This window comes from Sparus aurata, chromosome 2, assembly GCF_900880675.1.
Source record: "Sparus aurata chromosome 2, fSpaAur1.1, whole genome shotgun sequence".
Classification (NCBI taxonomy): domain Eukaryota; kingdom Metazoa; phylum Chordata; class Actinopteri; order Spariformes; family Sparidae; genus Sparus; species Sparus aurata.
In genome coordinates, this window is record NC_044188.1 from 11,575,486 (window position 1) to 11,592,667 (window position 17,182).

At 41.8% G+C, this 17,182-nt stretch overlaps 1 protein-coding gene across 2 annotated transcripts in view; it reads left to right on the top strand.

The window, feature by feature from the left end:
• Positions 1–17,182, top strand: part of LOC115571409 (CD166 antigen homolog A-like) — a 42,298-nt gene that overhangs the window by 14,238 nt on the left and 10,878 nt on the right. For both annotated transcript variants that reach the window (XM_030400821.1, XM_030400827.1), the window contains exons 2-6: positions 14,013–14,116; positions 14,371–14,572; positions 14,991–15,055; positions 15,481–15,568; positions 15,806–15,970. In XM_030400821.1, the coding sequence (XP_030256681.1) occupies positions 14,013–14,116; positions 14,371–14,572; positions 14,991–15,055; positions 15,481–15,568; positions 15,806–15,970 (624 nt within the window). The remainder of the gene's footprint in view (positions 1–14,012; positions 14,117–14,370; positions 14,573–14,990; positions 15,056–15,480; positions 15,569–15,805; positions 15,971–17,182) is intronic.

Genomic DNA, 17,182 nt, shown 5'->3' on the forward strand with positions numbered 1-17,182 from the left:
ATTTAATAGCCTTTCTTTTGGTGCGTTTAGGTAATGAAGTGAAAATGTTGAGCATTGAGGCGGTTCGCTTTTATAGACAAGGGCATGGCGTTAAATGCCTTTTTAATTATTAATATTAAGATACAGTATATTATTAATTCTGCGCATATTGAACGTAACTGCTGATTGACCTGTCAGAGGCTACAGATGGCCTCAACAGACAGTTAACTCAGACAGGTGTTGTGCGATCATTTGCACGTGTCACAACCCTAATTAAGATTTATCAGTGCAGCAGAGTGATTCGGGATGGCGATGCCCAGCTATTCTTACTGTTTTAATTGCTAGAAAGTATCTGATAATCCCATTTGCCCCGTAAACTAGTGATTTGCTCACAGGCTGCATCTATTTTTAGGATATTACTTTGATCAGAGGGAGCAGAAAGGGGCGGGGGTTTGTTAACTCTTGCCAGCGCTGGATGGAGTGTTTTTTTTTGTTTTTTTTCAACTCCTACCTGAGTAGCACAGTCATCGCTACACGGTCCAAATCCATTAGCTTCCAAATAGTCACCGCTACTGACAATGAATTTAAAAATCTGTCTTCATTCATAACCAAGAGACTTGGGTGAGGTAATGTGTGCAGAAACAGAAGGATGAAGTCATCGGCAAAACGTTAGGAGTTGCATTAGGAAGGGTTAATGGACAAGTAGGAAGCACTGTGGCTGTGCTTTGTTAATGGCCTAATGTTGCCTTTAATGGCATGACGTTAATGGGAGTTCTTTGTGGATGTTTGGAGTCAGGACTTCATGATCAGCCCACAGGCATCTCAGAACCACTTCCACCCTTGGGTCCTGTGGCCCCGCGCCCCCCTCCAATACATAATTCAGGATATAATGGACGTGATCTCTGAGTGCACTTACCACCCGATCGCTCCAGCCGGCCGCTGTCTTAAGAGCAGACCACGCCGCACGCGTGCAGCTCATCTGCGGATGCAATTTATGACATTTTTAAAGGTTTTGTTTTTTTTTTTTTTTACGGACGTTCGTGTGGTTGAGTGTATAGAGAGGAGCATTTCAGAGACTAATGATCGTGCCACAAGATCAATTTCTAGGAAACCTTATGGCAAGTCATTTAGAGTGATAATCACCCTTCTTCTAATATGCTTTTATCTTTTCCATCTGTCTCGCCCAGAGAAAAATGGAGCAAAATGACTCTGTGATGCCGCCAATGATGTGGCGAGGCATATACACAGTAGTGGACACATCTACAGAGGAGTTTTCCTTCTTAACTGTATATATACATCTGTTCTCCAGCCTTCCATTTATTCCTGCGCCACCAACAAGCCTTCCCCCACTCAGATATTAGCTTTCTTCTGCTGAAACTTATCAAATCAAAGCCACTTTGATTGCACTGAGTGAGACGGTAATTTAAAACAAGCTTGAGTATCATTAATTAAGAAACGCCTGACAATGGCTCCCTTTTTCAAAAATCTCATATTAAACGTGTTTTTTGCTCATCAAAGGGGAAAAAAAGAGATTCTTTAATCTACTGCAGGTTCTTTTTTGATAATCTGTGAATCTTTATGTCGTGTTTCTGAGGAAACAACTTCAAAGCTTGTATGTTAATCAATAAATGATGATGCAGAGACTCAGAGTGCACTTGTGTTCTGTGTACTGTTGGACGTATGTAGCTCAGAATAGGAAAAAAAAGCTTTTGTGCGATCTACCTAGCAGTCTGAGGTCTATTTGCTGTTTGGCTCTGTATTTTTCTTATTACCTCGGATAATTTGTCAAGGCAGACAATGTGACACCACGTTGAGATATTTCCACAGCGGCCTCATTGAAATTGTATGATAAACTTTACCAATCTAAAAAACATCAACAGAGAATATCTGTTTTTGATGCCACATACTTTCCTCATTACCTAAACAGATTGAAAACCAATACAGGCAATAAAACGATAAGCTACACCAACTGTCTCCTTAATGGACCGGGATGCAATGCGGTCACAAGATTTCCTGTATTTTGAGCTACAGAGCCGGCCTCACATCTTCTTCCTAGGGGCTTATTATTCTCTTCAACTACACGACTAACCCACAGATGATGCAAAGTGTTTGCACCTCGTCCTCTGGGGATTGTCGGTGGGTATTCTGGGAATCGTAGGAAAATCACAGCAGCAGAAGCAAACAAGGCGCGAGACAGCACAAGAGCTTTGAACCCGGAAAGTCTCACTCTTAGATTAACAAGGTAGGAAGGGAACAGATAGGAAGAAAGTTTGTTTCAAACAAAGTCCCACCTGGTTCAAATCAGCAACAGAAAAACAAATACAGAAATCTCTCATGTGAAATAACCAAATCTGATCTAACTCGGACAGAAAATATTGTTTCCATCGGTCACAGCGAAGAGTTGATTAAAGAATATGTTTTGGGGGCCTTTAAATCCTGTATCCCAGATTTATTGTATGAAAGACTTTTCTTAACATTTCTTAAGGGTTCCAGCCTTTCATTACACGAGTGGCTCGAACACACCTGGAGGCGAAAAAAATAAATCTTTCCCTCCTCCTTGAGCCCTCCCCCTCTTTCTTTGTCCTCTTGTCTCAATCCCTGACGAGAGGCGGAAGCAGCAACCTGATCCCTCAGCGGCAGGTCTGCACAGGTACTGAGCCCTGCTTGGGACGCGTCTGAAATCAGAGGGAAATGGAGCCAGCCTTTCCAGTCACAAGGCAACAATGGGAGCCCGACAGGTGGGACTGCAGGCGATGCATTAGCCCTGTTCCTGCCTGCTGTCGTCTGGAGGTGTCTGTTGTTGACCACACATGATGCAGCAAATGCACAATGTTTTCTTTGCCTGAGGGGGAGAGAGCCACCTATATGTCTCCCTCCAAGATAGGTTTCAAACTACACTTTATATTTAGCTGGTGGGGAGTGTAAAGCAGGTTTGGCTACTTATTTCTCAGGAACATTCGAAGAAGAAAGATGCATGAAGAGCACCGATGTCTTATTTTGGTGGCTTTTACTCTGTTGCTTTTCAGTCTTTCACTTTGTTAAAACCTCTTACATGCACATGAGAGCTGTTTGGTTTATTTTCCAGAAATAACATGCAGCTCTGAGATCGGGCATGTTGTTTGCCAAGCATGAACACTATTGTTGTTTCTGTTGTTTAGTGGCCTTAAAATATGTCCATGCATACTGGGGTGAAGGAGGGGAGCCATTATGCCTAACAGACTCAGACTAATAGTACTGTGTGTTGTATACTCTGCATACTTCCCCATTCACTGTCCATCCTGATCCTCAGCAGAACATAGGCTTGCTGTGCCCTGCAGTGGTTCTGCTCAGCACAGGCTGCAGAAATATCACAGGGTTTTTATTTATCTTATTTTAATCTAGCTTTTTGTGACGATACTGTGTGCAAGAATTCTGCATTAAAACGACCGTAGACCTTTGGTTACATATTCCCTCATGTACTTACATTATCCCAAATGTTCACCAACATTGTTAGGTGTTCAAATCGACCAGATTATTCAAGGTGACGTCTGACTCACATGGTAACCTGTCGCTGTAACATTACATCGTCCATGAATTTTTGTGCCTGGGTCCCGTCAAGTAGAGTTTCCATCAGAAATGGTGGCTGTTAAGTAGCGTTTCACACCCTGTGAGTTTGTATTTGCAGCCATATCACTTTACTGTGCCATAGTCGTATGATAGAGTATGTGTGCATCTGTGTTTGGGATTCAGGTGAATGAATGAACTCAGCACTCACCAGACAGGCAGTCAGGTTGATAAACAGGAGTGAAGATAAAACCACTTTATGATCTCAAAAATGTAAGGGCAAATCCCTGAGCTCCCCTCCTTTTCAGTTAATGGCTCAGAGTCAGAGGTGATTGTTCCTCCACTAGATCTGGCTCTGCACCGGACTCTTTCGGCAACTGGACAAAAAAATACTGATTCCGGCGCGCAGGTGGTTGAGTGGTTAGAGCGCATGCCACATACGAAGCCGACCCCGGTTCGATTCCGGCCGGAGGTCCTTTGCTGCATGTCACCTCCCCCTCTCTCTCCCATGTTTCCTATCTGTCTACTGCTTAATAAAGGTGTCTATGCCAGAAAAAATCTTTAAAAAAAAAATACTGATTCCAATAATCAATACTCAAATTTAATTCAGTTGAATCATTTTAGTCATTTGTTAAATTTTTGAGTTAATTCTTTGGAGGCTGATTATGAGAGGACAAATGCACTCATACCAGACATGTTCCATTTAGCATTTTTTCTCCGGAACCCAAAATATTGACTTTGCAATCAAAGAAAACAAAGAAAAACAGCAAATCTTCCTGTCTGACAAGTTTAAACCACCAAGTGTTTGGCATTTTTGCCTTTAAAAAATGAATATGGTCACAAATCGCTTAATCTCGATGTGTAATAACCAAACAAGTGTTCAGTTATCTGAACGCCGGAAGTGAATGAGTTCATTCAAAGTTTGAGCACAAATGCTTTGAAAAAAAAAGAGATAAAAGAAGATATCTCGCCTTTATGTTGCATAAAGAATGAAATATAATATATGGGAAAATAAATGGCTCTGCTTTTCTTGAGATTAATTTCCCACTCTGATATTTTTTTCATCGCATGTCTGTGCATCAGTTCAGCGTTATATTAATGTCAGGAAATATCACACGCTCTTTTCAGTCATAAAACTAATAAATGTTAGACTTGTGACAACGTTTCTCATGGAACTTGTAGATAAGACTCCATAGAGAGAGGATCACTTATTAAAAAAAAAAAGAAAAAAAAAAGACACAGGCCTAGTTCTTCTGGACTGCAGATATAGAGCCTGTGGGGGACATTGTCAGAAAATGAAACCTTTGTCCTCAGTTGTCCTGTCTGTAAATGGACCTTTTTAGCAGATTGGTTCCCTCTAAAAGACCTTAACACCCTTCCGAAGGTCAAAGAGATGCAGGGCAACATCTTCAGGGTATTAGGGTAGCTTTCCAGTGGCCTGCGACAGATGGTGTGACATAAAATGAGGCTCACAAAATGGAAAATCTGATGTCAGTGGAGTTCATTTCACACAATGTGTCTTTTGTCAACCACAAAGTACTTGTGATTTCTGCAAAATAGATGAATTTAGGCAGCTTGTCAACAACAGCACCAGAGCTGAAAGGACTATTTTATTATCAAAAATTCCTTGCAGGTAGTTATAAAGCACAAATGCAGAATATTCACTAGTAGCAGCTTCTCAAATGTGATGATTTGCTGCCTTTTCTGTGTCATATAGTTAACTGAGTGTCGACTGCATAAAACATGGAGATGAAATCAAGAAATGGGATCAGAAAATAGTCAGATGTATGAATAATATAAAAATACAGCTTTGGCAAATTATAATTGGAACCTGAAGACAGCTTTAGATTGGAGAAGAAAAACGATATTGAGAAGTTTCAAACTGGTCGATCTCATCAGAATGAAATAAATCTAAGCTTATAAATCAATGCTGGTGTAATGCCAAATTCACATGTCTACGCTGTTTGAGACTTGCAAAAAGAAGTATTGGTGGAGAGGAAGAGCACAGAACGTACAGCAACTGCTTGATCCTTTTTTATGGTGGTTCGGGTGATCAAATCTCCACCCGAAATCTAATTCCAGCAAAGAAGAGCAGTCGTGCTCACAAGTTTTACCTCTGCATTGATAGATTTATTTTAAAACGGAGACGTGTCATCAAAAAGAAGAGGGGAAAAAAAAAACATTTCGCAAAGAAGGATGACAGGAGACATTTTTAGTTAGGGCGGAAAAAACAGAAATACGTTTAACCACATTTGCAGACAGCACGGCCTTAAATTCCAGAAATCCAGTGTATTTGATTACTTGTGCCACTGCTGCTTTCATTGATGAAGGAAAAAAAATCTGCTTTCTCCAACTCAGTTCAAATGTATGCTGTATAAATATTCTCATTTCATTCATTTTAGATGATTACAGACAGACAGTTGCTCCAGCTTTCAGAGAGAGTTAATAAAAGAGTTGCTTTGAAGCTGAAAATCTGGGAAGGCATTCCTTTATTCACAGAGAAAATTGATCAGGAATCAGATACCCCTTTTCAACCAAGACGATTGAGGTGCTGGTTCTGTGCCAGTGCCCACTCTGGAACCAGTTCTTTGCGTTCTGGAATCAGGAAGCTTTGCTGGTCTAGAAAAAAAGAACCTCTTTAGTCTTGGGTCGGGGTTATTGTGACCAAGGATCAACTATAACTGCTTATGACCGCCATTTTAAAAAATCAGAGCTAGTGTAGCGTGGAAATAAGAGACGTTTATTGAATGATGTGACTCTACGGTGGCTCTCATGCCCATGTAGAAGCAGACTTTCTTAAACAGTTCCCAGGTTGAACTCCAAAACAGCACCAGCAACCAGACCAGAACCAGCTCTTTGTTCGCTTTGGTCGAACAGTGGCAAATAAGGGTGTGGATAAAAGCAGCATGATAGTGACATTGGTATTAGAACATCTTAATACCCATCCCTAACGATGGAAAGTTCAGTGATCAACAAAGTACTTAAAGTTCATCCTGAGGGGAACGTGAATGTCAGTTGAGACCCACTCAGAATCACAAATGTCAAGCTCATGGTAGTGCTAGAGGAAACGTCAGAGGATCACCAAAGTGTGTAGGATTTATCCCCCGGGGACCATGAATGGCACTACCAAATTACAAGGCAATCCACCCACCAGTTCCAGTGGTGACTACGCCATCAAACTGTCGCTAGCCCACCCATAAAGGTGGGCTGTAAACTTTTGTTTTGAGGCATAATGTTTCGGAGAAATACCGACCAAAACATACAAGGGTGGAGAGTCATTCAGCTGTGGACATTAATAATTTTTCGCTGTCTAGCTCTCTGCAGTCCGGTACAAAAATACAAGCTTATGCCCTTAGTTTTATGCCAAAAAGACACTGACAGGCAATTATAGTAGGCAGGAAAAAGCAAAATTATAGAGCACACAGTGTTGACGTTTGGAACGATGCCTCCATGGTTCAGCCCCGCAACAAAGAGAGAAGCTGTGTGCAAGTCCGCTGTCAGTTATCCATCAGTGACATGATTACACCCCTTCCCGAGAGAGAGAGAGAGAGAGAGAGAGAGAGAGAGAGAGAGAGAGAGAGAGAGAGAGAGAGAGAGAGAGAGAGAGAGAGAGAGAGAGAGAGAGAGACTCTAGCTTGTGTGTTTCATAAAAAAAAATGTAAAAATCCCCCTTCAAGCTATCTGGCCTGGAACACTTCCTCAGCGTGAAGTGATACTGTATCAGAATTCAAAATACAGTCATGTGCTTGTCATAGCTACTAAAGCAGGGGCTGATGGGCGTGAGCGAAGCAAAAGAGCTGACAGCGGCATACAGAGCTCCTGGACGACGGGGGTCCCTCTGTTTTCAAGTAATGACAGATCGAGCCCCTCGTTTCAGATGCTTCATATGGCTAATCAAAATGCAGAGCTCGTTAAATTATTAAAGAAGAGACAAGGACGAGAAGCAGGAATGTCACGCAAGGTTAGCTTTTCTTTGATTTCCCGCTTCTTAGGCAAGCGCCGTTCAGTATGAGAATCCAGCACTTTCCTCAAGTATTATTGATCTAGCTGAAGTGGTTCTGTCTGCCCTCCTCACCGCTGAACTGCTTCTGAAGCGAGGGCTATTTGCCATCAAGTCTTTGTGGACTTGCGCCATGGGATCTCCATTCACTGCACAATCCTCATTTTCAGTACTTAATAAGTTTGGGCCTCCGTCTTCTTGTTGATGTAGCAGCTCGAAGGCGTGCACACACACACACACATAATCTGACTCACACATACCCACACACACACACACACACACACACTATAATGGGAGGGCGTAAGGTAGCAAAACAGGGATATAGAGACTAGTGTAGGGAGGTAGCTGATTTCCCTGGTGAGCTTATATCTGAGCTGTCGTCACCTGTCTCTTCTGCGGGATAGAGGCGCCTTAATCAGGAACATGAAAGTGTCTCCTGTGGTGCTGCCTCCTGTCTCTGTCACTCGCCTGTCTATTACTTGATTTACCATCGCCAGAGCATCCGCTAATTTTTTTTGTGTGTCCAGTACGAGAGCTCTGAAATCCACATGAACGCCGGCATGCCAAGCTATTTTGGATGACGACAAAGTGTAGTGCATCGGAATATAGATCTTTTGCTGTAAAAGCTTGAAAACAGACTAAACATAGTTTCATCAGCCAAGTGCTTCATGACTTTAATTTCATAAGTAGTGCTCACAGACACGATTATGATCTGATGACAGGTTTTCAGAAGTCTGACGCGTTGCTCCTGTTTGAAGTCTCAGACACCCCAGCAGTGGATTTTCATATGCTCTATATTTGTGATTGGTGTCTACAGAAGTTTTTTTTTTATTTTTTTACAAAGCATCATTCCTCCCCAAATCCCAAACAAGTCTAATTCTGTCTGTTTTTAGATTTTTAGACCACTTTTGTTCTTCATCTCTCGCCATATATTACTCATGTTACAATAGTGTGTTTTTGAATTACCTTCTCGCAAACAAAAAAGTGTGATCAACCTTGTATGTGAATCCTAAAGCCTTGGACAAAATCATTCCTTTATGGTGCTGTTCAAGTAATTGGCGTATAGCAATCAAGTAGTCAACCTACTGTGTTCAGTTTGGGTTTTTGGATACATGCCCACAATTGAAAATACTTTCAAAACTTTGTTTATTTAATTTTCTTTTTTACTTAACTTCCTCATGGTAACCTGGGGCTGCGTGATGAGAAAAAGAAAGTAATTATCTCTCAATGAAAAACATAGTCCCCTCGAAGCTTTTGAGAAACTGCCAAAAATTTGCAAACTAGATGCAGCAGCAAAAACTTGGCGTCCTCAGGCCACTCAGACAATCAGAAATAGTGATTCATGGGGGAAGCGCCTGTGGTCCTAGCTGCCCTCATCTATGCACACATTGCCTTCTTCAGCGGGCCCTTGGTGTGGAAAAACCTGGGCTGTATTTTGAAACAGTCAATAAAATTCAGTAAATAGCTAAGCCTTCCATTTGATTACCGACTACTCTCAAACTGTTTGTACGAGTACCGCTGGAGGTACACAAGCTCCCTCTTGTGGCATGGCGTCCAAGAAAATATTAATACTATCAAAATATTGCGAAAATCTGAATTAGACTGTATATTTAGAATAAGTTTAATCCTGCCTATAATGTTTTTGTTTTAGCCTGCTACATAGTCATATTCATACATATTGCGCCACCTACTTTTAGAGCTGGATATCTGGGTAACTTTTCTAACTATCTGCCATTTTGCAGCCTCTCCTTCATAAGGTAAGCTTATTGGAAAAAGCATTTTGCGACGTTGTAACTACACAGTTTCGCCACTACGAAAGTTGGCTTCAAAGTCCGGCACTCTCTCACTGGCTTCTTGAGCAGCGCCCGAAGCACCGAGGAAGGTTAGATGCAGACAGCATAAAACCGGTACACTGAATGGAGTTGTATTTTCTTGAGTTGGTACACTGTGTAAACGGTGTTTCCGCTGTACTTATTTGGTGTAATGCCTCTGCAGTTCTGTCTCTAAATGTGGTTTGAACAGGGTCTGAAAAAAAGGGGAAAATTCAGATAAAATGCAACTTTTATAATTATTTCCTCACAAAACAATCAATTAGAATAATAAAGTACGGCAATAAGACAACAGGGTTAACCTGCCTGTTACCGCCTTCTATTCATAGAGACAACTGTTAGAAGTGATAATTTCTCCGTGCACAATGGGTGTGCATGTGTTTGTCGATGTGAAGTCACACTGTTCACCTACTTTTGTTGTGAAGGATTACCTTATCTCGGTAAGCAGCAGGAGCTTTGTCTTCTGTAACTCAACATGTGCGATTAGTTCTCATTGTGTAACAGTGTAATCTGCACAGATAAAGCCTTTCCCTTAATGCAGACTCTTTTAAAGTTCTCAGAGAGGCTGAACACAGCTTTATTTGAATATTCAAAAATGCCCATTTGAATATGAAATGTAAGGAGTCTATTATACAGGAAGTGCGATAACCTTTTCCAACACTGCAGCACTTGCAGCGTAACCTGAATATGACTGACTCTTGTTACCGAACAATTGTAAGATTCAGCAGAGGAGGTTGTGCAGCACTGTCTCCTGAGAACGTCTCAACGCGAGGAAAACATATGTGGACCTGGTTGCCAACCCAATTCTGAATAACATTAGGATGTTTCCTCGACCATTAGTGTTTCCTGGCACCAACATGCCCAGGTGTAGCACTTAATCTAGGTAGTGACAGATTATCTCTGACACCCTAAATAACTCAAAAAAATGAATTGCAGCAGGATATCATCAAATTTGACACAAATGCAAAACATGTCCCCATGCCTTGCGCAGAGAGCTCATTAACTGCCTCCCCTTAATAGATTCACAATGTCTCCTTTTTCAGCCCGCCGTGTGCAATCTTTTCTGCCTGGACCAGAAAACCTGCATGTCTGAGCTGAAGCCCGTTCAAGCATGAGAGGCAGTTTCATTAGATTTACATCAGAAAGACAAAAACAAGGGAGTGTGGGATGGCTACATGAGTGTGCTGTACTCGCACCAGCAATCTGCATTACCATTTCAGGTGGACGGGACTGATGTACGCCCAGTTGCCAAAAATCGGGGATGTGAGCAAGCCTCTGTGAAATGCAGACACACATTTACAGTCCAGCAAGCGGCCCATTTGCTGCGTGTAGACTTTTTCATGAGTAGAGGGATGCGGAAAATGCTCGAATACCTGAAGTAAGGTGGCATTTAAAACCAGCGAAAATCACTATTGGGACCGATCAATGCATAAATAAGCTTTTCGTCCTTTTAATTCACTCCATAATGCGAGAGGAGCAGATTACAGGTGTGGCAAATCGTAGACAATAAGAGGAATCAATGCAGGAAATGGTTTTAATTGTGTCGTATTTGGCAGTTATCCCTTGCTGAAATGTTCCTGGTGAAACTGTCAGCAGCTGAAATGTGTCGAGGTTTGTTTTGTCCTGTGCTGTCACGTTTAAATGTCGCCGAGCCTTATTTAAATGCATGGATTGTATCTGTGTGGGTGCAGCGCTGTGGTGTCTGTGTTTCTCAAATAGTTGTTATTGGGTGGGTTACAATGCTTTGATGCTCACATAAGCAGCATCTGCTCAACAGCTTTAAGCACCGATCAGAGGCATCATCACAGATATACCTCATACCTTTCTAAAGCCCTTATTGTTCTCCTCTGCGTCTATTTTTTGTTTCCTGTGTCCGTCCTGGTAATTCTTGATGTTTTTACCTCCATCAATCTTATTTTACACAGTTATCAAGTTCAGTTCTAAATAAATCACACTATGATGTTGTGCGTAAAGCAGCCTGTGCCAGATGTTCATTGACTGTATGAAGAGTTTGAAAAGTGAAGCCAATGCTGAGGTGCTTAAACCTGCATTCTGTCTAATGGCCAGAAGGACGCGACTCCATTGGTTTAAAAAAGAAGTCTGATTGCATGTCAGCTTCATTGTCACAGTCTCACTTGATTTATTACCTCAGTTAACATTTCCTAAATTAGTTTGTGGTCTCAATCTCTAGTTTTAAGTCTTCTTCAATACACCATGATGTCCTCTTTGAACATTATGGTCACATTTGGAGTGAATTGGACGATAAAGAAGGGTATGCTTTTGGGCATGGCAGCAGTAGCAGTAGTCTACAAACTAACAGGTGACATCATGGTCTGTTTGCACTTAATTAGCTATTAATGTGACTAATAAAGGTGCAATCATACATCTTGTGAAGTACACCTATTGGCTGTTTTACTGAGCTTTGGACGAGAAGATTGATACCCCACACACATATATGCCCAATTAATATGTAGCTAAAGCCAGGTGATTGCTAGCCTAGCTTAGCACAAAGACTGAAACTGGGGCAACTACCCTTGCTCTAGCCATGCAAACTTGTGTTTTTACACCTCAGTTTTGAACAGATTAAACAAACAAGTGTAAAATGCTAATTGGTCAGCTGGTTGTCAGCTCTGGACAGAGCCAGGATAGCCTTTATGCTAGACGAAGCTAACCAGCTGCCAGCAGTAGCTTCAGAATTTAACAGACACAATTTGTATCGATCTTTTCCTCTTTTTCTAAATGTCAAACTTTTTTTTTTTATAGTGAGACTGGTGGCCACTGGGCAGGACGGTCATATCAGTAACAGCAATTGCAGGAAACAATTTAAAAACAGAGCATAGCAGAGCCAGAGATGAATCAGAACACGTCCTGTTTAAAATCATCTTACAGTTTTGTCTGTTGTTTGTCAACAGCTTGCTGTAGCTTCCTTACTGACATATTTTTACTGGCTCGATTCAGCTTAGGACTCAATGTTGCTCCAGAGCTGACAGGCTCATAAAGATGAGTGACAAGTGTTGTGGTGTGAGCTCGTTCAGCTCAGTGTCAAGAGGATGCCATTAACAGCCGACTCTGTTTACTTGAGCTAAACTGTGACATTGTGTCTAAAATGAAAATGTATACTCTTATTAGAAGATCATGTTTTTTATTTTCTATTGTGTGCACTGTTTTTTGGCTCAGTCCACATTGTGGCGCTTTGTCTTCCATGCTTTTTAAGTTGGACCTGTTCCAGCTAGAGTTCCCAGCAGGTGTTAAGCGTTATCAGACGCAGAGCTGTACGAGACTTCCCCTTCAGCTTTTTCTCAGCAGAAAGAGGCTGATGAAGAAACTCAGGAGTTATGAGAAGACAATAAGCGTCTGTATAATAATCACAGGGTGTTTGTTGGTTTGTGTGACCTGTGTGTAGAAAATACAGTTGCTGGACTTCACTCGAGCCATCTCTCAGTGTGACAAACACGGGAATCCCTTTGCAAATGATTGACTGAACATTGCAATAAACTCTGAAAGAACTGCTTTGTTGAATCCACTTTATTACAGACATGTCCACAACAGTGAATCTTTAGTAGTAGTCAGGCATTACAGGATTGCATAACAGTTTTATGGCCTTGTTTTAATCATCTCGATGTGTAAAAGTCACTAGACAAAAGCAGGTTTAACATTAAACATAGACCAGACATCTGTGCACCTCCGAACATGCCCGCTCATCCTGACATCACGAGCAACTGTGCAAATATGCCTCCAGGGTCCCTCTTGTTACTCTGCCTCTAATGTAGACAATGGTAACCATAGTAAAAGTATTTACTTTCATTCAAACAGGATTCAAATGAGTATCACGCACAAAGCAAATGAATGAACCGCCTCGTCTTTGCACCACTCCGAGGAAACCTTAGAAGGATAAGTTAGAGTGAGAATCAAACTTTTGTTGCAGTGCAGAAAATGGCATTACAATTTTGCAGCAGTTTGCATGAATATAATCAAACAATTTCAGGCCTGAATGCACACAGCAGCATATTCAAGCATCTTCATTGTTTTGCGCTTTTTCCTGTAAATACTCGAACATTGTTTGTCACTGATTCAACAGATAGAGAGTGGTCGGCCACTGCTTTGTTCCCCTCGCACTTTACTGAACTGCTGATGAGCTGTTGTGGAGTTTAGCTGTCAGATTCCCTGCACGTCCACTCATGCGTTTACCTTAGCCTGAACTCTGAGAGGTCTGAAATGTGAATCTGAATACCAAAAAAACAGAGCAACACCTCATTTCCAGTCGCCTCTCCTTCCCCTGCGGCCCTCTGGCTCTAAACCCCTCATCGCAGCCCATTGAGACACTTCTGCTGGCACCCTCCTCCCATCCCCCCCACACACCCCATCTCGAGCACTTTGTCTCCATGGCGATGTTTTGAGTGAAAATTTAGGCCAGGGAGCTGTAAAATTAGCAGAACTCTATAGAAACTGCAGTTCCTGGCATCTGTGGGCGAGCACAAATTGGTTTTGATAAACGCCAGTCAAATATGAACATAAAGGAGGGTCTTTGATGCATTCAGAATAATAACGTATTTCAATTTCCCGTGAAAAAAAAATTCACGCTGTGTTGACGCTGACCAGATTAGCCCTCCCCCTTGAAAAAGTAATTGAAAGAAATGTGCCTTTGCTTCTCTCTTCTGCAGTCAGCGGTTCGGAGATCGTCGGCCTTTATGGGGAGACACTCGAGATCCCGTGCAACAATGGAGCCATAAAAGCAGATGACGTCCTGCTCACTAAATGGAAATATGTAAGTCACAGCAGAGGTCAATAGATTCACAATGGTGACATCCGTCTGACACCCACTTATCATGTCTGAACCACGCCCAGTCTGAGTGCAGAGGCCGTGCATTAGACCGTGCATCTGTCCCTCCATATGACACCGTATGAACAGAGAGGGTGTGGTCCAAAACACTGTGGGCTTTTATTTGAACTGGAAGCCAATGCCATATGTGACAGACACGGCAAAAAAAAAAAAATAATGCCTTGTGCTCTGCTCTCCAGGATGGAGGAGACCTGCTGGTCAAGAACAAGGACCAGAACGTCTCAATCACCGCCACTGATGAGTACAAGGGCCGCGTGAGCTTGGCTGCGAACTCCAGCCTGCTGCTATCTGCGGCCAAGCTGACCGACCAGCGGACTTTCACCTGCATGATGGTGTCGTCCTCGGATATCAAAGAGTACCCTGTTAGTGTGGAAATCAACAGTGAGTACAAGCAGCCATAAGCCTAAAATAGCTCTCTCCTTTGAAGGATAAATTCACCCCAAAATGAACATTTTAGTCATTATCGACTCACGCCTTGTGTCGAGGGAAAGTCAGGTGAAGTTTCATTGTCCACAAAACATTTCTGCTGTGACACAGTACTAAATATTTTAAATTCTCCTGTAGATCGGATTTGCTTTGAAACGACAAAAAAAAATAAATAAATGCGTGCAGCATCCAGAAATGTTTTATGAACTACAAAACTTCACCGACTTTAAATCAGCACGGGGATGCGTAGATAGTGACTGAATTTTCTTTTTTTTTGGGTGAACTTATCCTTTAAGTGCTGGAATGACTGCAAACACCAATCACCTTTAATTACAAACCCATTCATTAACACAGTTTTCATGTTCTTTGCTAGAAATGCCTTCAAGCCTGGAGATTTCTGACAAAGCGGAGGAACTGGAGATTGGCAAACGTACTAAGGTGGGTTTTCTTAATGATAAACATTTCTTATGCGTACGTTATTTTAGACAGTGAACCATCAAGGGAAACCCGTCACTTGAGCTCAGGTATCTCGAGGCATGGCAAAGACCACGTTACTACAGTAATGAGTTCTTTCAAGTGGTTCTCATGAATTAGTACCAAGCAGAACCCTCCCTTCTGTGTCCCTACTGCAATTAAAATACCCAAAGGATCTGAGGGGCTTTAGAAATGCTCTGGGCATTTCATGGTCTGCTGCGTAGAAAACTACTCAGTCGTCAAAGTGCCGGAAAAGCGCTAAAAAAAAACTAATTTGCTCTGATGTTCGGTCATTTAAAAGAGATGCAGATTTATTCTAATTCCCCCAATATTTTTGTCCTCGAGTGCAGGTTTTTGCTGTTCAAGTTTTGATATTGTTTTGTTCACAGCTAGGAACATGTGTTGCGCAAGATGCCAACCCAGCAGCAGAAATCACATGGTTAAAGAACAATGAGCGTCTGGTGGCTGATGAGAAAGGTATGTTTTCTTCATCCTCCATGACTGTAAGTGCTAACAAAACAGCCTCCAGAGTGGCTCTGACATTTATAAATATTACAATCACAAACGTGTTAATTCTCTCTGGCTAGGAACATTACTGTGAATTACTCTTCAGTGATGACTTGTGCTGCGCCCACCAACAGTGTGAACGCAGTGTTTTGGTCACTTTCTTCCCTCGTTAGAGTTTTCAGGCTGAGTTGTTTGTTTTCTGTCCAGGGATTTCCATCCAGGCCTCGGTGCAGGTGGACCCTGTAACTGGCCTTTCGACCACTTCATCCGTACTGGAGTACTCAGCTAAGAAGGAGGACACGAACGCCAAGTTCACCTGCATCAGTCAGCACAAGGGACTGACGTCCTCTCCAGTGAGCTTCAACATCACCTGTGAGTCAGCAAATAACTTTCACTGGACACACTTTCTAAACAGCACTTACTGCTGTCTGCAGATGAGCTTCTGTCAGAGTAACATCCACAGAAAATGACACTAAAATGCTGGTTGATGGTGTCTTTTTCTCACCATCACCACAGACTATGAAAAGTTTATACTCTGTCCTACATTTTGCTTCTCCAAAGGAAGTCGTTTTTTTTTCCTTTTTTTTATGTTAGCAGGTTGTTTCAAACATCTCCTCGCAGACTCCTATAATATTTAATGTAAAGTTTTTTACAAAAGGAGTTCTCAAAGGAATGGCACCACATTTTGAGAAATGCACTTACTCCTCGCCAAGTAATGAGACTGATACCGCTGGAAATATGAAGCTGCAGTCATCAGGTCAACTCAGCTTAGTTCAGCATAAACACTAGGAACAGCTAGACGGCCAAGAAATAACGTTTTGTAAAGTTTCTGTTACTGAGATTTAGACATATTTAAATGGAGGGATGCAGCAATTGTGAAAGGAAAACAAAGAAGTCTCATTCAGCCCTCCGTCATACAAATCAAGCAACCTTTAATATAACCGTATTGTTTTTAAGTGACTGCCTAAAAAAAAAAACCTGAAACACATTGTTTTTTCGAAAAAAACACAGCGAAATGTGTTAGATAAAAGAAGTGCCCTTTAGGGTACTTTTCCAGTTCACTGTATGTATATCACGACTTTCCTGCGAGCTGGTGCCAGGAAAAAAAAACAGACAGTCGTGCAGTATTAAAGGGAGAAGGTTCTGTCTGGATAAAAAAAAGAACAACAACACTTCAGCAGTCTGGCACTTGTAGACATGCTGTGTTACACCAGCTTCATCTGTTGAAAAATATTCCTCTTGATTCTGTGCTTTACTCCCCAGTAAGCATCGTTATCTTCTCATTTAAAACATGGTTCGAAAGTATTGACAGAAGTGAAAGAGCGGTGCTGTTTCTAATATCGAGCCTCAATTATTAAAGTGGGTAAGTTTCTATTGGCTGTAATGGAATAATGCAGAATCTTGTTTAATATGACATGAGAGTAAAAATACAGTCAAAGGTATTTGTAAGTCCAGTGCAGGGCTCTGCTGGGCTTGTCAAGACCACACTAGCTGCAGCTTCTGAACCGCAAGCTCTCAATGAAGACCAAGAGAAACTCTTTCAAAACCTCAACTGAAGCCAGTGGAGACTGACTGCCACCTATG